Source organism: Haliotis asinina, chromosome 7 (genome assembly GCF_037392515.1).
Source record: "Haliotis asinina isolate JCU_RB_2024 chromosome 7, JCU_Hal_asi_v2, whole genome shotgun sequence".
Lineage (NCBI taxonomy): Eukaryota > Metazoa > Mollusca > Gastropoda > Lepetellida > Haliotidae > Haliotis > Haliotis asinina.
In genome coordinates, this window is record NC_090286.1 from 4,773,851 (window position 1) to 4,797,205 (window position 23,355).

Sequence of the window (23,355 nt, forward strand, 5' to 3'; positions counted from 1 at the left end):
ATACCACTTTGACAGAGGTATTACGCCAGTGTAATACTGTCATAAAAACATAACACTGCAGTATCTTCCTAGGGTAAGTGATGAATATGTATATATATGATAAGTTGTGATAAGTAGCATATTGATAAATTCTGTAATCTGCTATCATTAACATTAATATGTTTAAATAACAAACAAATAGAGATATTTTTACCACCTTTTATTTATTTAAACCTTTTTAAAAAGTTTTCGAAACAGTAGTCACAACAGCATTGTGTACTTTTGTATACAATGATGCGGATATACTGAATGGTATTTACCTTAGTGACTGTCAGGTGCACAAAAAAGTCAAGATAGTACACACGCATTACTTATGTCCTTTTTTCCTGGTTACAGATTGGAAATGGTTGCTCTTTTGAACAATTTCCTGGATGAAACTGTCACAGTCTGCAGGTGCTTTATCATATCGTGCAATTATACAATCAGGTGTTTTACTACCCCAAAATACTTCACCATCCAAAGAATCAAAAAGAAAACATGATATATTCAACCACCCATGACAAAACAAAATAAAACGAGTTTGTACGATTCAGCATTGACTGTCCAAGTTCTGTGTTTGATCATTTCAAGGTCATACCTTCGTCTGATTGCTCGGAAATACATCCGCTCCTTCTGGTTGTTCCAGGGATTCTCCAGCAGATGTCGGTTCCGTTCATTATGCTGAAACCACGCCTGGCTCAGCTCAATGTCCAGAGTGTCATCCAGTTCAACATCTTCCTCCATTGCAACAGAATGTTGAAACATTGTCCACTCGAAACTCACACGACACTCATGAACTGTATTAGTGTTTACTATCACCATGAAATTCCTGGGTTTATATGATAATTACTCATCTATCGTGAGATCAAAGATCCACTTGACAACATCCAATGTATTATCCAATCTTGAATGAAGTATTCCTTTTGGACAAAATGACCACAAGCTGTTAGTTTGGTTCTCTATGAAACCATCTGACAAGAAATTCACCCTGTCCACCTGCTGACTGACTACTGCAGCGTATATCCCCTCAATTTACAGGCAAATATCCCACATCAACAATCCAACAACTTATTCATCGACTCATTTCCTTACAAGTGACCACACTTCATAAATGCTCCACTTTTGATACAGCCAGGAAGATCCCGAGATTCATACACCTCCAAAGCTATCTTGGCCACATTCACACTCACAAAGACATGGACACATAGTATGAAAAGGTCTTTCAGAAGCTGTGAATACCAATTCAACACTTTTGGTAATAAGCCAATGACAGTGATCAGTAACAAGTGAAACCTTCCTCACGCTAAAGGTTCAGTGTTGTTGGTCGCCTTATCCAAGAAACTACTGCAGAAAAACACAATAACACTGTGGGAGTATGGGTTTAAACACTGCTCAAGCTTTCAATGGATTATATGAGCCATATTCACGGCACATAATCAGATAATCCCTTCAGTCTCAACTGGGTTATCAGGATTAGGATCAACTATGGTTCAAATATCCTGTCCAAACAACCATATACACATTAGCATGTATGACAGCCTTCTTTTCTAAACTGTTGGCGTTACCTGTGTTGCCCTCAAAGTTTATGGTTAATGAGGACAGGTTACCACATTTACTGGTTGGCTGAACTGGGATAGGGTAACATGAAAAACTTACGTAAATCTTGCAGCGCAATGATTATTATTGTTATTGTTTTGTTATGATTAAACATATCAAATAATATCTCACACATATCACATAACAATAGACAAGCACAAGTCTATAAGGTAAAAATTAATAGTTTAACCGATAATTTCAGAATGATAATAAATCACAGGGTGGGGTCTCTACTTTCCACTTATCCCGACTGCCTCTTAAAGAATCAAATTCCTAAAGGCCGTGGGTTTAGCATTCAGTAACCTTATTGCAATTGCTAGTGGTCCACTTATCTAGACTTGCCGCTTCAAGGATGGAATTAATGTACACCCATTGGCTCAGCATTCAGTACAGCCATAGAGCAAGGCCTACATGATGCCTGAAGACTTAATTTCTGACTTTCTCCTGTTCTTTAAGTATGCACTAGTGTGTATTATAGTGAATAACAAAAGGTCACTAATATTATCATTACATTTAGCCTTGATAATAAATATATTCTACGAGGAAGCATTGGATTTTTAAGACTTTTGATCATATACACAAGTTTATCATACAGTGTTCTCAGCAGGATAAAGCCAACAGATACTTTTGGTATCCGGTGGAGTCACTATAGAGAGGTCATATGCAAATTTTAGGGACTACTTTCACGGTGTAAACAAACATGCTGTCAAGGGTCAGTGTTCATGTCCGGGATTGACAGCTGAGACTACCTCCCGATTGACAGCTGTGGCTACCTGTCTGGTTTGACAGCTGTAACTACCTCCCGATTGACAGCTGTGGCTACCTGTCTGGTTTGACAGCTGTAGCTACCTCCCGATTGACAGCTGTGGCTACCTGTCTGGTTTGACAGCTGTAGCTACCTCCCGATTGACAGCTATGGCTACCTGTCTGGTTTGACAGCTGTAGCTACCTCCCGATTGACAGCTATGGCTACCTGTCTGGTTTGACAGCTGTAGCTACCTCCCGATTGACAGCTGTGGCTACCTGTCTGGTTTGACAGCTGTAGCTACCTCCCGATTGACAGCTGTAGCTACCTGTCTGGTTTGACAGCTGAGACTACCTCCCGATTGACAGCTGTGGCTACCTGTCTGGTTTGACAGCTGTAGCTACCTCCCGATTGACAGCTGTGGCTACCTGTCTGGTTTGACAGCTGTAGCTACCTCCCGATTGACAGCTGTGGCTACCTGTCTGGTTTGACAGCTGAGACTACCTCCCGATTGACAGCTGTGGCTACCTGTCTGGTTTGACAGCTGTAGCTACCTCCCGATTGACAGCTGTGGCTACCTGTCTGGTTTGACAGCTGTAGCTACCTCCCGATTGACAGCTGTGGCTACCTGTCTGGTTTGACAGCTGTAGCTACCTCCCGATTGACAGCTGTGGCTACCTGTCTGGTTTGACAGCTGTAGCTACACTACTGTCAGTGCTTTGACTGCAGAAAAGTCATGCCTGGTTATGATAGATGGAGTAGATTACTAAATAAACATAGGAATTCACAGGCTGATCCAACATCAGATCCCCTACCTACGACTGTCAGTGTTAGGGAGAGATCCGACTGTCAGTGTTAGGGAGAGATCCGTACAGGAATCCAGGTGCATAATCCCTAGTGAAGATTAAAGTGCAATTGTTGTTCAAAGGGTCAACTGAAGGTTCTCAAGTTCCACAAGAGTTTGTAGTTACTTTTCAAACATAAGCTAAGATTTGTTGGCAATAATACAAGCTTTAACAAAATGTGCTGGGAACTAGATGTCTGAATGCATTCAGCTGAGAGATCAGGGTAAAGTCATGTCACGGAGTTTGTGACGTCACGTATTACTACCCACATATTCGTGACATCATATATATGGGGGCACATCCCACGGAAATTAGTTTCATGATCTGTGGCAAATGAAATCGCAGTTTTTAGGATTATAATTTAAGAATGACATTGCATGATAAATACGTTACCACACTCGTGTGTTTTGGAATGGTTAATTGCCTGTATTAGGATATTAATCATCCCAAAACAAACGAGTGTGATAACCTATATTACCTCATCACCAAAGGTTGGATAAACAATTACTTCAATAATAAAGATATAAGATCATTTGTTTTAGGGCACACTACTTTTTGTCATAAAAATAATACATATATATATATACTTGACAAAATCAGTTAGGGATATTGGTATTTTAATGATTGATATTTCATCAGTGTGTCAATGAATAAATAGTTTATTATTGATTTCACTATTATTTCAAAATTTCCATATATCCCTAACTATTTCTGTCAGGTATGTGTAAAGTGAGGTATTTATTGTTTTGGAGATTAAACTTGTCTGTTTCATCAGATCACTTCATTAAACAGTCATCACAGTCTGAAACTGAGATTTACTCAAACAAGATCAGCGTAGAAAGGTAAAATCTCTGTCAGGCACATTTAAAGTTTCCTTATTTGGAGGATCTCAGAAAAAATGATATAAAAGTGATATTATAACAACTTAATAAATTGGCTTAACAAAAATCTATAGACACTAAAACATGACCATAAAAGTGATGTTTTTAATCTAAGTGTAGGATATAATTTATCCGTGAACAAATAAACAAAATTAAAAAGAAATCAATTAAATCAAGTTTCTGACAAATATAATTTTTCCAGTGTACATTTACTAAACGTCTATTCAACGTAATTGTAAATACATATATTTACCTATACCCTGTCAACCAGCAAGCTACAGGCCATGAAGACATGACTTTGTCAGCCTTGACTCATCCACAGACATTGATGAAGGGTACAAATTCAGAATAGAGAAAACAAGCCGTTAAATACATTATGCTCATCAGAAGGATGGGCACCGTCATAGGATGGAGTCAGTTGGCAGGAAAACAGTATGTGATATCTTCTGTACGACTGCTTAATATCTTAAGTACACCCCTGGATGGTTACTTATGTTCACACCCTTGCGGTAATATTCATATTAACATCTTTCTTCCTATACAGTCAGATAAACTCATCTTAAATCCAGGGGGAATCTCTCCAAACCGATTGCGTTATTTATTCTGATCACCATGGATACTGCACTGGAAACAACTTTTGCGAAGTCATGAGATGTGACCTTCAATGAGATGTCCTCAGATCCTTATGTAGTGTTCACAAAGCTAACATTTGATTTATGAGTATCAGTGCAAAGTGTGCAGTAATCAAGGTGCGTGAATCGGACTGAGGTATGAATTTTCCAAAGAAGTACCAACTGTTGAGCAGGAATACATAAATGTGAAGGAGGTGATTACAGAATGTCTGCTAATCAGCTATTACGCACTTGATACCCAGAAAAAATTTACTGATGATAGACTAAGTCACATTCCTGTACTCTTTTTGGTATTCTTTCAAACAAGCAACAGATAAAAGCAGTTGTAATAACAGTAGAACATGTACAAATGTTTTAAGAACATAGCCAGCCAACCTAGATCTTCCAAATGATTCACACTCCAGGAACCTGCTGAAAATACCGAAAAAGTCATTAAGACTTCCCCACTCAACCTCCTACACTCAGAGCTGGAACTTGTCTCACCACCACACCAAAGTGGGCTGTGTGGAGATTGTATGTGTGCTTCCATCAGACCCTTCTCAGCATTACAGAAGCACTCGCAAGAAGTCTGTCGCAGTCAGCTTCTGAACTAAAATAATGCTAGTCTCTTAATATATATAGTTTTGAAAAAAAACCCCAACAATTCCTTTAAATTGAAAACGGGCTCCAGTGAGACCAGATATTCCGGACCTATGGAAATCTAAACATGTTCATTTAGGGCTTTAGCATTGCAGAAAAGGCTGTGCAGAAGGGAAAATGATGTAGTTCAGTGACTGTGAGACATACAACCTCATTCAGTCCTTTCACCAATGCCGTTGATGTAGGCGAAGCAAATCTAGATTTTACAAAGGTTTAAATGTATTCCTCGAGATATTATACAATAATCATACTGATGGTTTTCATTCAAATTACATATTTTCAGAAAGTAACTGTTAGTCTATCCAGGGTGTAGCAGTGACAAAGAGATCATATTTTTGTTTAAAGCAGTATATTTAACCTGTCACTGATTCTCGCCCTGTTCTTTTAAAAAAAGGCATATTTTAACATAATTGTTTCAAAACAATTCAGATCAGTAATCATTCTCTTGTTTCAAAGGAACCAGATTATTTCCCATTTCTGATAAACAGATTGTTTATTTAAAAGGAAATCTGAGATTTTCCCAGAAAAAAAGAACACCAATCAACCCCATTATTTTTTTTAAGTTTGTTTCAGTAGTAACTGTTAATTATCAGGATAATGATTGGTGATTAACCCATGTTGATTTGCATCATAGAAAGTTACAGCTAAATCAGAGTAAAATATGTAAGGCATATGACTTAGTAAAACATGTGCTGGAGCGATAGAGATTTGTGAAAACAAGACAAGCATCAGTGACAGCATGAAAACAGATTATTACAAAGTTGCCTCCCTTTAGCTGGGACTGCTCAAGCCCCCTCCCCACGTGATACCATTTTATCTTCCTAGCATTGCCACTGCCATTAAACAGGACTATTTGGATGTTTGCAATATTTTGTATGTACCCATTCTCCTGCCTGTTCTGCATTTTCATTTTGATGACAACACATCTTGAAACCTCAGTTTTCCACAGCTAAAGTTTATACCCAGAAGTGATAAACAAACACTTGAAAACAATACCCTCACTTTTGCAAACTCAGAACCCCGTCCCCTCCAGAACTGATCACACACACAACTAGCCCTGAAATGAGATGTAACAATTAAGCTGTAGCAATAATTCATACACTATGAAGAGCTTAAGAAGAGTGGGAAATTGATTTACGACCGATATGCTTTGGGTAAAAAACTTTGCTAAAACTTCATTGTGTAAGAGACAAACATTTGTTCTACAGCTGCCATCTTACCCCTAAAGGGGAGAAAACTGATGATGTACTTGGAGGACCCCACCTACACTGCCTATGATGTGTAAAATCTGTAAGCATATTGCAGGGTGTACTGATAAGGTCATACACCACATCTGGACATGTGGAAGTGAAACACCAGCTGCATCAATCATCCACAAGTCCTCCAGGGCAAGATGGTGTCTATGGAGGCCCACTAGGGCCATGTCCACATAAGCCTTGTAAATGGTGTTTGTGGAGATTCAGGAGGAGATGCTTATGGAGATCCAGTAGACTAAGCATTAGTTAACTAAAAACCCAGCTACATTAATTCCTGTCCACCTAAAAGTGGTCTCCATGTTGTATATGGAGTATATATATTTTCATCAACAAGTGTTTAGTTCCTGCTCTCTTTGGTGTGCCATCAGGGTCATTTAACAGCGGTCAGCACTATCGCAAAGATGCGATGGAGACTCATCAGGGTCTCTTCCACAAACTGTCAATGTGATATCACACACCCCAAGCATCCCACGATGCCTCTATCACATCATCACTTTCATGTATGATAGCCCAGCAGGGACATCTCAACATCGAGTATGTTCTCCCACAAACAATCCCACATCTGTAATTAATGAATCAGTCCCTCTCCATCCATAACATCAAATAAAGGAATAAATCCCAGCAGGACCATGTACATCACAAAGTCATGTTATCTTCAATCAGTTTTCACAGACACTATTTATTTTATCTATTGATAATTTGTCTGATCAAACTGGAATCCTGAGAGCCTCCCACATAACACCTGGTCCACAAGCCTTGACCAGAAGCATGGAATCCCGGTAGGACCATCATCCACACTATGTAACTTTTTCTGTAAATTTGCAAATGTTCAGTGAAGGTTATTTGAAAAACAAAACAAATTACTAACAGGAAGAAAATAGATTTTCTTTCCTTACTTGGTGTGCTTTATTAAGGTAGTATCGTCATCCCTCCCTCCCCTACTATAAGTGTGAGATCCTTAAATAAACTAGATCTATACTGAATAGCAAAAGAAACACAACTCTTCCAATTTCTCAATTAGATGACCTAAACATGAATGCTTTCTTTTATGAGATTTCATGTTTAAAAAAATAGATTTCTGTTGCTGTTCAGTATATCATAATCTGGATCATTTAAATATATTGCTCAATTATTAAAACCTTAATTATTAGGCCTTGTAGTATCTTTAATTACAAAATCAATACACATGAATCAATATACCTTAAAACTGAGCATAGGGCCGTTTGTTTGGTATATATAATGTCTGTCCAGTTTGTAAACCTAATTCTGTCATTATTTCATTGATATTGTGTTCAAATGTACTGATTTCATGGTTTAGCTCAGTGTATACCAATTACTAGTTTAACCTTCAAGGGAATAAAGAAGTAACGTCAGACAAGGGTGACCTTTCCAGTGTGAAAACAGTGGTGTTGTCGGTACAGACAGAGCACATTAAACCTCACATGCACACACTTCGCTGATACACTGGAGATGGATACCAGCTATTCTGCAGACTAGCACAAGCATCAGTAATGAGATCATCATCATCATCATCATCATCATCATCATCATCATCATCATCATCATCCACTCACATTAATGATGTATCAAAGTGGAATTCCTAACTGTCAGACTGTCTTATTTAATATCTGTGAAAGGTGGAATTCCTAACTGTCAGACTGTCTTATTTAATATCTGTGAAAGGTGGAATTCCTAACTGTCAGTCTGTCTTATTTAATATCTGTGAAAGGTGGAATTCCTAACTGTCAGACTGTCTTATTTAATATCTGTGAAAGGTGGAATTCCTAACTGTCAGTCTGTCTTATTTAATATCTGTGAAAGGTGGAATTCCTAACTGTCAGACTGTCTTATTTAATATCTGTGAAAGGTGGAATTCCTAACTGTCAGACTGTCTTATTTAATATCTGTGAAAGGTGGAATTCCTAACTGTCAGTCTGTCTTATTTAATATCTGTGAAAGGTGGAATTCCTAACTGTCAGACTGTCTTATTTAATATCTGTGAAAGGTGGAATTCCTAACTGTCAGACTGTCTTATTTAATATCTGTGAAAGGTGGAATTCCTAACTGTCAGTCTGTCTTATTTAATATCTGTGAAAGGTGGAATTCCTAACTGTCAGACTGTCTTATTTAATATCTGTGAAAGGTGGAATTCCTAACTGTCAGTCTGTCTTATTTAATATCTGTGAAAGGTGGAATTCCTAACTGTCAGACTGTCTTATTTAATATCTGTGAAAGGTGGAATTCCTAACTGTCAGACTGTCTTATTTAATATCTGTGAAAGGTGGAATTCCTAACTGTCAGACTGTCTTATTTAATATCTGTGAAAGGTGGAATTCCTAACTGTCAGACTGTCTTATTTAATATCTGTGAAAGTAGGCAGTTGATTCATTCAAGTGGGTCATCGGAAGTTCATTCACAGATACACACACGATTTATATTTTTCCTTCCTAACCATCCCTCTTTGTGAAAGGAAACATCAAAATTACCCTGAACCTCCTACAGTCTGAATGGAGGATTTCACCCCATTGCTGTTCAGATAGATATATCTCTGCACCTCCAGAACTCAGCAGTCTCTGTGAACCAAAGGACTTCAGATTACAAAAGTTTCTGTTAAACACTCAATCTCCGTTTGATTCCATCCTTCCCTCAACCAATCCTGATTTCCTGGAGGTAAAGAGTTATTTATGAGGCAAATGCACACTTCATTTGACACTTACATCCGATCTGACTCAACCATTCCAACAGGTTCATTTAAATTTAGGCCATGCATATTTCACAGACTTTTATCCACAGAAAACTTAAAGGCAGGAGGAAATAAATTTTGTTAAAAAATCACCAGTTGAATAAAGATTTCTTTTAAATTCTAAAAGAGTTTTACTTTTGGCAAATTATGAGGCATAAACAAACAATCTAAAACAATTTTTCATGGAAGTTTACATTTTGGGCCAATAAAAACATTAGAATGTTATTTTTTGAGTGTGGAAAATTAACGCTAACCTTTTTTTCTTAATTTTGAAAAAATATGACTGGTGGATCTGTGAAACATTTTCAGAAAATGGCTTGGGCTTATTGAACTGTCACAGTCTCTGCTTTCAAGTCATGAGAGACTGACATTTTTATGTGTGGAAGGCACATTTTATGCTTGATTTTAAACACAAGTTACCATAAATATTGTATATTTTGGTACCAATGGAACTTTCCATACAATATTTCCAAATCAGACCCAGCTTTCAATGGTTTGGATGGCCTTGTAACTTCTGTTGAAAAATAAAAAATAAAATACCAAATTTGCCCAATCAGCAGAAGGCACTACTTCACCTTCAGGCTAATTTGTGTGCAAAGATTTCTGAAGACATTGACCATTTGTTAGTTTTTGCTTTAGGCAAAAATCTCAATCACTGTCAGTTCACTGAACATGCTTGAAATACACATGTCAAATATCTCTCAATAGTGAAAGGTGCCACTTCAATAATGAGGTGATGTGGGGTGTTTCCTTAAGAAACATTGGGCAGGTTTTGAGCTCCGCATATTCTCTGGACAACAGACTGATGGAGGGCTGATGAATGTATCATACATGCTTAAGCAGCTAAGTTCAAGTTTGATTTGCTAAGAATAAAATAATTCTTCTTTGACTTTCTAAGAATAAAATAATTTTTGTTTGTTTACCCCAGGAATATATTTAGCAGATCAAACTGAAACACAAACAGACAATAACTGGCAGTAATGGTAGAGGCATCACCATCTGCTTGAACCTGTCAACTCACACCCTGCACTTGAACACAGAACCATCATCTAAACATGTGACAGATGTTTTATTGAGTGAAAGAGCACACTGTGAGCAGTCAACATGATCTGAGAATAAGATTTTCATTCTTGATGATAGAGATTGCCCTTAAACAGCTCAGCAGGTGCTTGTATATAAACAGGTTTCGACACCTAGGGTTATGTTGTATTTGGATACACAGACTGGTTTTGTCATATTTAGACTCTCTTGCCAATTCCATTCAGATGAAAATACAATCAAAGGCTAAATAAGAAGAGATAAGTTTTTCTTGGACATAAGAGACGCATTTTATATCCTGTAAGTTCGTCCTTTCTGTTGTCTCTAAAATCACATTTTTCAGGGCTTTTTTTTCCTCACAGGAAGCTTATTAACCATCAAATATTTGACTGATGTTTGTAAAATACTTGTCATTACATTTAATCAGTTTTGATCTAATAGTATTAACCTAATTTACATTTCACAACATGTAAATTCACACTGTTTGCTGTCTACAGCAATTTCATAATCCAATCAAACTATGTCACTCGTCTAAATGTGCCATCTAAAGATATAAAATAACATATTATTAATAACATTTATATAATAACGAGCAATTTATATCATTCAAAACACGCCACTTATTACCATTCTGGTCAACTTCAGTATCATCTTCACGCAATGTGAACATATTCAGCACTTATCAGGCAATCCAAGATGGCCGCCAAATTAATCCAAGATGGCCTCTGGATAATTACAACAGTTCAAAGCATTCCTATTACATGGCCCATATCCCTCTAATTTCATCCAAACTATTGATCTACTTTCCAATCTAAATGCTGCACTGTCCGATTCTTATGGTTACCGATATTAGTACCATGTGAATATCCTTATCAAAACACTCCAGCTGACTAGGAGAATTACCCATAATCCTCCTTCTCCTGATTATTCTGTCCTCGCTGCAGCTAATCACATGACTACATGGAGACATTGACCACATCAGCATGCTCATGATGCGTGACTAAGGACAGTAAGACCATATGCTGATTTTATATTCTATATACTATTAATACCGATCAGATATTTGGGCTGATTGATCTAAAGTAGCAAATGAGTCATGTAGCTAAATATTCCAACGATTTTTTCCCATGAAGTTAATGTGTCATTTGATCATAAGTATTACTGCTGACAGTGTACAGAGTACATGATGTCCAGAAATCTTACAGTAACAAGTTTATGCATTTATACTGAAAGTTTTTCAAAGGGACACTGACTTTGTTAACCTGCGGTGAAAGGCCTCATATTGATACTGTCACAGATACTGAACTAAAAGGACAATAACAAATATGATGTGTATGAGTGAATGGAGTTTTATGCTACTATATTCCATCTGAATAATGGTTGGTAATCAGGGTTCCGTTGTTTTCATGCACTAAATAATACTGCTAATCCACTTCATAGCTTTCAGCCATGTGCAGGATTGAACCTGGACCTTTGGGTTTGATGAGTGAGCACTCCAAATGGTTACCCATGTCCTGCACAGCTGTAGATTATGAGATATTGATCAGTGTATGAAAGAGCATCTGCCCAGCGGCCTGCTGTTGGTGGTTAGTTGGCGCTAGTTACATGGTGGGCTTATTTTGTGCAAGGGTATTAATACATTTTCCAAGGGTATACATATGACCATGTCATTGACTACAGGAAATATTTCGAAAATGATTTACAAATGTGGTAGCCAGACGGTGTCTGTTTAGTTCATGATCAATCAAACCATAACTTCCACAGATCAGCCTACCCACTTACCTCACACTAAATCTGATTGGTCTAAAGAATGCTGTCAGCCAATGAACAGTGTTGTTCTTTTCTGATTGTAAGTAACAATCAAACATCAGTTCATTAATTACATTATTTTAACACCTTATCTCAGTTTCCTATTTGAAATACAGGGCTGGTTACATGTTAATAGGGCCGGCAACATCTTTCAGTTATCAACCCTGTGGGCATGCTGGGTTCTTTGGGAGTTTCATACACTGATTAATGGATATTTTCCCAAGCTTTGATGACTTATTCATTCTTCTCCACAAGCTACAGACATCATAGTGATGATTCCATGCAGTAACACGCATCTAGCAACCCATGTTCATTGAAGGAACTTGAGATTGACCTGAATGGGTGGACTACAATAACTGGATTGACAATCCATATCTGATTATTTATTGCAATAAGGTTGGCATTATGTACATTCATTCATATGCATGCATGTACATTTACACACATGCACATGCACACACACACACATCCCCCCACATATATATACTTCCTCCGCTATCACCCCGCCAACCCCTCCCCCAAAACACATCCCTTCCATCCCCATCCCACCCATACAAAGAGGGACATTCTTAATAATTGAGATCTTTAAATAAACAATTATTGCCATTTTGCTCCCTATTGTATTACAACAGTGTTATCACAGGTGGCAATATTTTAGATCTTAACCTACTAAATCAATGAGAAACACACAACTAAATACAACCATCACTAGGGCATCCTATTAATTATGTGCCTCAATACATCTCCACCTGTTTCCTAATACAAAGAAAAGCTACAATCATCAGAACACACAATTCCACTTACAAGTAACGACTCATTGCTGTTAATAACAAAAATCAAATTTCCAATGGCAATCAGTTCACAATAAGTCCAATCTTAGCTGCACAAGGATGAACTAATATTAAAAATCATGACGCCATTAAACACGGCAAATAGATACCAGCAGAAGCGATGGTTTTGATTAGAACAAAAGGTAAATCATATGCCAGTCACTCCACATCCATGACCTCATTCAAACAAGGCATCCATTTTCGAAAAGCAATTTTCTTTGCCAGTGGTAATTGCACTGAACTCGTGAAGCTGATCGGCCATTGACATATCACTATTACATTATATCACTGAAGCAAAAGATATTCCTCAAAATAACCTCCATTTTACTTCCAACAGAAATGACTGAACAATCGGAATCTCGGAGTTCACTGTCCATGACAGATTATACATGGTCACTTTCGGTCACACTTGGTGGACATGCCACAATGTCCTTTCAAATACAACACGATCACCTCTTCAATCAAATATGATTTAACCATCAGTAAGTGTGATCTAATGTTGCAAGCAATCCCGATCATGGACACCATACAATTAGGACAAAAAACACAAATGGAACCAGTGTATGTATGATAAGAACATGGCAAATAGTATATAAAACTCATCAAGAGAAACAGGAAAAAGCTTTACTGCTGAGATTAAGCTTTGTCATCCATGGTGTGAAATCACGTGGATCGATACAACATCCATCTCTATGCAGACCTCATTCCTCGTCAAAGTGATCTCGCCAACTTAAGTAGTTAATTGTCTGGGATCAGAATAAACATCCATTTACCGACGCCATAACTGCTGTCTGGGAGAAGTATGGTGTTGTTGGATGCCATGTAAAGCTACAAAAACTCATCTTGAGGATATGTTACATGTTGGTAAAGCGATGGCCATTTATTCTGTAGCACGCATTGATCACACCTCGGACCACACTCACCTACATGTTTAATGTAATATCATGTACTTGAGACTTACAACAAAGAGGATGTGACTCGCCATCAGTTGCTGTTTGAGTGACATGGGTTTGACGCTTGACTTAACATTATTTCACTAACATCACTAAAAACACATCACAAGCATTTCCGTGGCATTTGATCAGCTAAAAAAGAAATTTGGGGTTAATGGTTTTAAACTGAAAATGCCAAGCTACTGATGGACAATGTGCCATTTCTTGCTGTTGTAGGTTGGAGGGGAGGGTCTTGTTGTAAGTACTGAATGATATTACCGATTCCATACTGTTGTTGTCTACACTTTTTTGTGTTCAAGAATCAATAACTGGTCTGTTAAGTAGTATTGTTGTTGCATTTGTTAAATGTTCATTTCATAACTTAAAAGAATCAACTTAAAATACATTTTAAAAATTGCATCTTTATATCTTCCAATGTGAAAAACATATTGGTGCCAATTTATACCTGTTGCAGGGTGGTGGGTATCCTCCTGGTAGCCCCGTGGGTACCACATGGGTACAATAAGTGAAGGCCATTTTGGTTGTTCCCCACTGTGATATTGCTGAAAGACTGCTAATCATGGTGTAAAACCTCACTCACTCACTCACTCACTCACTCACTCACTCACTCACTCACTCACTCACTCACCCACCCACCCACTCACTCACTCACTCACTCTGTTGCAGGCTGATGTTGGATAAAAAGCCCAAAGTAGCCCAGAGAGGTGTGTGTCATTGGGAATTATCAGAATTCAGTTCATTCTGAAGGCAGAACTAGCCCTGAAGCAATGAGTGAATTTACCTCCATTTCAACAAATTCCATTGATTTCTTTATACTCATGGTTGACAAACAATTTCTCTGAAATTTTCCAATAATTAATCACATTTGTTCAGGTTTTAGAGTCCAGACTTAGTGGCTGTTGTCTTCAGCTGTGAATCAGTCAGGACAGCAATATGAGTTATGACGACATCACACGTGAAGTAACCTATCCAAACATGTCTGATTCAACATTTAAAATGTAATTTAGAACAACAAATTGAATTTATCCTCACATGAGGATCATTTTATCTAGAACAAATATTTAAATTAAAGCACTCATTTCTGTATCAAAAAGGTATTATATAAAGTACTGAACCAATTTGGTAGTGTTATCCCATGAATGGGGAATGGAAGTAGGGAAGCTTATCTTCAAGACTGAAAATCAATTTTGTTTGTCATCTCTGTTTGGCAGGATTTAGGTGGCTCAATTGGAACGCTCTTACCAAATTTCATTCTCATCATCTCTAAATGGTCCCTACTAAATCGTATTGGACGAGATTGTTCCCCATTGCTTGGCAGAGTTATTGCATTATCTGATGATCCAAGCCCCTCTGTGACATAAATCTTTGAACTGTGACCTGTGAGCAAACTTATAATGGTGGCTGGTTAAAGTTTTCATCAGTCAGTGGTATCAGTCATCAGTCCAAGGAAATATTTACTGCTTGAGTTTATCTACTGATCTACTTATATAAGATGATAGACTGACTGGTCAGGGATCTACTGAGGTCATAACTCAAAGAACAGGATACAGTCAGATCATCACAATATTGCAATATAACCTGGGATACAGTGAGATCATCAGTTATAACCTGGGATACAGTGAGATCATCAGTTATAACCTGGGATAGAGTGAGATCATCACTTATAACCTGGGATACAGTGAGATCATCACTTATAACACGAGATATAGTCAGTTCATCACTTATATATCATGGGATATAGTTAGATCATCATTTTACCATGTGATATAGTCAGATCATCAGTTTTAACAAGGAATATAGACAGATCATCACTTTAGCATTGGATATAGTCAGATCCTCACTTACAAAAGGGAATATAGACAGATCATCTCTTATAACATCAGATATAGTCAGATCATCATATACAACATTTGAGAGAATCAGATCATTACTTGCAACTTGGGAATATCAGATCATTACTTATAACATGGGAATATCAGATCATTACTTATAACATGGGAATATCAGATCATTACTTATAACATGGGAATATCAGATCATTACTTATAACATTGGAATATCAGATCATTACTTATAACATGGGAATATCAGATCATTACTTATAACATGGGAGTATCAGATAATTACTTATAACATGGGAATATCAGATCATTACTTATAACATGGGAATAATAATTCAGATCATCATATACAACATTTGAGAGTATCAGATCATTACTTGCAACTTGGGAATATCAGATCATTACTTATAACATGGGAATATCAGATCATTACTTATAACATGGGATCAATAGAATTAGGTGATCACCAGTATCATGGGGTAAGTGAAAAGTGAAATTTAAAAAAAAGCAGCCCCAAATAGATGCAAAATAAGATAGAACCTCATCAGGCATCTAGTTGCCACCATGTATTGTCATGAGATAAACAACAGAAGAAAATCATTAACAACAGCAAATGAAGGAATTTTCCAGATGAAAGGACACTTATCACTACTAATCATTGCTGACAGACTAAACACCTAATCAAGCATCCAATCAGCCAAATCATTAACAAAAACATCCAGAAATATTAACAATAACTTGCAGTTGCCATACATCACTATAAAGATCAAATATGTCCTTGCTCTCTACTAATAATGATGATAATTGTCACAACACCTGCTAACGAGAAAACAGTTAAGACCACACCAAGGTGTGTGTAAATATACACCGTCTTACACCAGGTAGGTCAGACTCTCTGTGGGAGCTCTCCTGTCTTGGTGGTTATTTATTTCTACTAACTGGCCACAGAAGACTGTTAGAATCAATAGATTATCTTAATGGCGAGAAAATGACCTGTTCCTGGAGTGGTTGGCCATCAAGTCATTTATCAGCCTGTCAACTTAGGGCCAGCTTCATCATACATGTCATGGCTGCAACACCAGAATCGATGACAAACTAATATCTCGCAAAACATCCTCTTGATCAAAGCAGCAGTTAACATGATACTCAATCTTCTTAAAAACGTTAAAAAATTATATATTCCACAAGAGGATAAATATCGGTTGAGGACTAAATGAATCCAGCTGGACTGACCTACAGGGTTTTGTCAGGAAATATTCACTACATTCCCTGAAGGTCAGGAGGACAAGAGAAAGGCTGGAACTCATTACTTCTAGTCGAACACGCAAATTCTAAGAATGGCTACAAGTTGCTTAAAATCAACATGACATTTCAAGGTTGGATTTGACAGGGTCCAAACAAAATTATACAGAGTGAACATGTTGCTTCCTCCCAATGGGTCTTAAAAGCTCTTTAAATTTTGATTAATTTTTTTTAAAATGGGAAAAAGGAGGACTGGTTAATGGGGGTGGGGGTGGTGAGGGGGAGGGGGAAGGAGTGAGAGGATGAGGATGCAGATTTTAACAGTCACCTATGTATTCAGACAATTCTACTTGTTATTATTTTTTTTGAGGTAGGTGAAGTGGAGAAGGAGAAGAGAGAAGGACTGTGGAGAAGAGAGGGAGAAGAAGTGGAGGAGAGAGATGGGTTCTGGATAAGAAAATTGGGAGTGGAAGAGAAAGAGGGAGTGGAAAAGGGAGAAGGGGTGTGGAGAAGTGTGTTTGAGGTGGCGAGAGACACGTGTGGAGAGAGGGAGCAGAGAATACAAGGGGGGAGCAGATAACAGATGAGGGGAGAAGAAACGGGGAGTGAAGAAGAAAATGGAAGAGGAAAGGAGAGAGGGGTAATAGAAAACGAGTAGGGAAAGAGCAAAACACAGAGAAGATAATATAAAAGGGAGGGGAGAAGAGAGATGGAAAGGAGAGATGAAAAAGTGAAGAGGATAGATATAGTTACACATTCAATTGAACTTCATGACATACATCTCCACATTATTCCAGTAATCTTATCCCAGCTTAACCATTATCAAACAGCATCTATAGACATAAACCCTCAATGTACCAGAACATCTTCTCAAACCATTTCTCCCCTAAGGCGCATAGCCCTCAATCCCCACACCATCCAGCTCCTATATTATATATAGTTCCCCTTTGAATCCACTTGGAGGTTAGCCAAGAACCTGTGTTGGAAACAACACCAAAACTATCTCGTTGTGGTTCTTTTTGTTTTGTCTAATGCTCACAATGCAGAAACGTTTCTGAAAATCCCCAAGAGGATTGCAAGGAGAGTGTACAACCCCAGGAAACTTTCTCATTAATTTACATCATTTTACAGACCATTTGCCACAAGCATCATTTCCTAAGATCACAGCATAACATAATAGTTAAGATTCATACCATAACACAGACATGTATTTCTCAGATTTCAAACAGAAATACCCTAACCTAAAACTGGCTCCATTCATCATGAAAGTAATGTTGTAATTTTTATGTTTTTTTAAGCGAATAATTTTGATTTCAAATTATGCATAGCTGTTGCCAAAGATTCAAAAGCAACTTATGTCATTTATTTCATTCATCTCAGTAAACAGACTGAACAGAGAAGGCATGTCTCGCAGTTTGAAATGGAGGAGAATAAGCACTTGCAATTATCCGTCAAAACCGATTCTACTTGGCATGAAACAGCAGAGTTTATAGGAATGGGATATTGAAAATTGCTGAGGACATCAGGTATGCATACATGGGTTAAATAAGTGAAGATCCACACTATTAACAGAAACACTCAGGTTACATAACAATATTTCACAATTTTCCGATTCTAATTTCTCATTGACATATCATATGATTTACATAAATTTGCCAATCAGCGTGACTAATTAGTAATAATTACATATAATTTGTGTTTCTCATTTTTCTTTTCATATTTATTAAAACTTCTCGGTCAGTCAGGAGGAAAAGATGAAAAAACATGAAAAATTAAAACAGTCACTTTCCTGTTCATTAAGAGTGAATGAACTCTTACCAATGTCCCATAAATACCTGAGTGGGGACATCAAACTGATCTCCATGCATGATCTTCATACATTTTCACTATGTTGGGAATGAAACCAACCACTAGCCTACCATACCAACCCCAACTGTTAACGTGCAACCATATTGACATTTGCATCATTTTTTCAGAACCTGATACTGTTGAAAAAACCCAGATGGAAAAAACAAAGTAATAGCTATTACCCTGTTTCAGTAATGTTCACTGGCAGAGAAAACATTCAGGAGGAATAGGAACAAGATCAAACAGATGTATATACCTTTGGTCTCGTAAGATTAGCAAGAAAGTTCAATTCAGTCTTTTAAGTTTAAATACATAGCTGAAAAGAAGCTATAGCACCTGTTGTTTTTTTCCATAACAGCATGTCAAAGAAGTAGCATAACATCAGATTTCTTCTTTAGCTTAATTTAAATGATATATAAGCTGTGATATTGCTGGAATATTGCTAAAAAGAATCGTAAAACTAAACTCACTCACTCACTCATTATATGTGTAGGAATACATAGAATGCTTATCAGAATGTACCTTGACCACTTGAAACGTCTCTGTGCGAGACCAGAAAGAGCTGGACGTTTAACTCTGCGATGTCCATCCAAAATGGAAGTGTCACCTGTCCCGAAGGAGAAGTTGGAATCACTGGTCATCTCCACCAGCGTGTTGGACATTGACCGCTGGGCGATCATGGTGTCACAGTGTTTGTGTCTGCCCCCAGCAGTTAGAGACGAAACATGTGACCCCGCAACAGTAGACTGGACTTGTAGATGGTTCTTTGAATATGCCCTGCTTGATAACGATGCTGTTTCTACATTCAACTGTTCTGCATGTTCTGAATATTGCTCTGCGTGATGCTCTGAATGTGTTGTGTACTGTTCTGCGTGTAATCCAGATGATATGACAGATGACTCTATACGTTCTCCATCACAAACAGCCACCTGAACATGCTGTTCTTCATGGTGTCCTGCGGCAGATATTGACTCTAATTGACAACCTTCTCTTATCTCAAACTGTTCCGCGTGACACTCTAAGGCTGTTGACACGGGCGATGTTTCTAAACAACCATCATTCACATTGAACTGGTGTTGTTCTATAAGCCTCCTACCAATCACACCACTGGACACAGTCCGTATAGATTCTCCACCTTCTATAGGATTATGGTGTTGACCAAGACCTCTGGTCAAGAACTTCCTCTGAATGTCCTCTTTGACCACCTGTGATCTTATGACAGACTCCCCAACTACCTGTGTCTCTGCTGCTCCGCTCAGCAATCCAGAATGACCACTTTCACATTCTGCAACACTTCTTTCAATCTTCTTTTTCGAAAAGACACCACATCCAATTTTACGATCTAGAAGAGTCCCTAGGGTAGACTTGGCACTCCTTAATCTCTGTCTGTCACCAGACGGTAACTGTGAACAACCACCAGATCTCCTGTCCAGTAAGCCAGAAGACTTGTCTCCTTGACAGTTGCACTGGTCACCAGGCAGCGCCCTACCAGACACACCCTCAGACGTCAAATTAGATGTCACAGAGACAGTGGACACTTGACCGTGTCTGCTTCTCGCAATCTCCTTTTGTATTACAGCACTGGACACAATACCCCTCTCTACCTGTCTTGGGGCAGAACCTCCTCCAAGCTTCTCCTGTAGCTTTATATCACAGAACTGGTCCATCTTGATAATTGCTGTCAGCTCCACCTAAGCTACTCAGGAGAACAATACGGTCTTATGCTGCTACCTTGCTATCATTTGATTTACAAACTTGCCGTCTGACCTTTCCTGTTAATAGCCCAATCACAGACACAAAATACACCTTGCTACACAGGGAACAGCTAAAATAATCTCCGCACAAGTCACAAGTTCAGGGCAGTTACGTGGCTTGTAGTTCCAAGTTGTAGACTCTGACCAAATTTCAGATTTCACCCCACAGCCTACAGCAGGCTAGGTGTTCTTCCTGGCTTATATTTACGGTTTTATCGCCAGCTGGCTGCGGCTTGGCAAATGTCAGCCTATATGTTTGCACTCAACACATACCCCTGCATGCTCAACCTATAAACAACATCAGTGCTGGGTCTAATCTGACATTTAATATGGTCTCCTAGCAATAAGTCACTGTCTATTGATATCTTGTTACAAAACAATAAATGACCAAAAGCCACATAAATCTCCAACAAGAGATTAGATTTAACAATACTGACATTAATAACAAATAAAAACAAAAAGAAACATCTTTCTGTTTATTTTTGTAAATTAAAAAACAACAGTGTTAGGAATGAAATGAACAGTAATGATAGTAAACTCTGTTTAATTTTGTTACTAGAAAACTTAATTTTGAGAAAAAAAAACATTGTAGACAAAAACTATTAAATTTTATCAATAAATTTGAAACCATGATCACATTTAGATACCATTAATTAAAATTAAAGTTTGAAATTGTGTAACATACCAGAGCAATATCTGAGACAGTCATTATTGGGGTATGGTTAAATAACAGAGTCTTTTTGCATTGCTTTACTGCGCCTGTTTACTGCTGGCGTACAAGGTATGCTATACATCCATCAAGTAGAAGCAACATGCAGTTTGACACAGATTGCGACACCTTCTCTCCGACACATGTGGAACTCATCAACACATAATCAACACACAATCGGCAGTGTACAGTGGCGTACAGTCTACAGTGGTCTGACCTAGGGATGCCAGTGATATTACAAGGTCTCAAGAACAATGGAAATCTAGACTTCGTTTGGGGTTTTAGTGTTACAGAAATAGCTGCATGGGCAGATGGGAAAATGAGAGATGAGAGTGAGACAGTCTAGACTCCATTCTCACAGGTCTTGGTTGGAAATTCTGAGATATATTATGAATAAGAATGATTATCAAATAATGATCATCATACTAAGAAGGAAAAATGGTTTAAAATATGACCTATTAAATTATCCTAAGGGTATTCTGATGGCAAAATTCAATGATGGTGATGGCAGCGATGATGATGATGATGATGATGATGATGATGATGATGATGATGATGAAAACAAAACTAGTACTGACATTCTCTCTGAATCTGTAAGTTGTCAGTCGATATATAGTTTCACCACATCATTTATGCATGACACAAAATGCTGAGGAATAAATTCATATGATGCCACATACTTATCTGAAGCGATGAGGCAATATCGTACGAATAATTAAGGTGAATGATGGCGATGTTTTTAAATTATCAATCTTGGACCAGCAGTTCCAGCGGGACCAGGTGATGGTAGATTGTCGCTGACCTCATCACACTGCTTAATGGATACATACACAAGCCCAGTTTCTTCCTCATTTCCCATGGGAGAATGCAATTCCAAAGCTAATATTCCCACCATAATATGTTCCTCTGGTCTCTACAATGTGGGTATGAATGAGCTAATTGACATTTGTTTTCAAGGAGAAGTTAATGCTACACCAACCTCCGAAACTTTAAGCAAGTCTTTCTCTTTACATGACAAATGAATCATAACCAGAGGCTGCACTTCAGATTGAATGAATGGACACAGCGTAATGATGGTGCCACTCATCTTGCAGATACTGTCAACTAAGGTCCATGCAATTGGGGTACAATGTCAAACAAAGGGTTGGGTCAAAGTTCACCAAAATTTTCTCAATGCCATGACCATCTACAAAGATCTGTACTAGTACAATATGACCCCAAGGCAACGCACTAATCCTAGGATCTGCTCACCAAAACATTTCTAGCACTATGAATGTCAACCACTGTCACCATAATTGTCGCCCATTATGAGGATGGTCAACCATAGTCTTCAACCATTATGGCTGTTATTGTCAACCATTACCACTATTACTGTCAACCATTTACACCCTCATTGTCAACCTTTATCAGAAATATCAACCATTTTCACTAAAATAGCCTACTATGATTTCAACCATTGCCAATATTTCTGTTAACCAATACTGCTATATCTGTCAACCATTACTGCTATATCTGTCAACCATTACTGCTATATCTGTCAACCATTACTGCTAAATCTGTCAATCTCTACTGCTATATCTGTCAACCATTACTGCTATATCTGTCAACCATTACTGCTATATCTGTCAACCATTATCACTATAACAGCAAACCACAATTGTCAACCATTGTCGATATTATTGTCAATCATTACCAACATAAATGTCAACCAATACCACTATTACTGCCAACTGTCGACCATTACAACAGTAACTGGAAACCATTACTGCTTCTTCAGTCCACGAAGTTCCAAGCATTGATACAATGTTAATCCATTGAAAAACTACAATCAGGCCTCTTGGAAACAAAGTTCCATAGTTCTGTGATCAGCCAAACATAAATAGACAATTCTGGATGTTATACAGCTCTCATGCTACTGATTGAAAGTTTTAGCATCAAAATAATTCCTCTTGAAATTGAAAACACTTTTAGTCAAA

At 37.8% G+C, this 23,355-nt stretch overlaps 1 protein-coding gene across 4 annotated transcripts in view; it reads right to left on the reverse strand.

Annotated features, from left to right (window-relative positions):
- The window catches only part of LOC137290359 (3',5'-cyclic-AMP phosphodiesterase 4C-like), a 374,490-nt gene that overhangs the window by 141,511 nt on the left and 209,624 nt on the right, over positions 1–23,355 (reverse strand). The window contains exon 1 of one of the 4 annotated variants that reach the window (XM_067821233.1): positions 19,439–20,872. The exons of 2 other annotated variants lie outside the window; for them this stretch is intronic. In XM_067821233.1, the coding sequence (XP_067677334.1) occupies positions 19,439–20,583 (1,145 nt within the window). In that variant the 5' untranslated portion in view covers positions 20,584–20,872. Of the gene's footprint in view, positions 1–19,438; positions 20,873–23,355 lie in introns of those variants that run through there. One more of the 4 variants, XM_067821232.1, reaches the window with a different exon arrangement.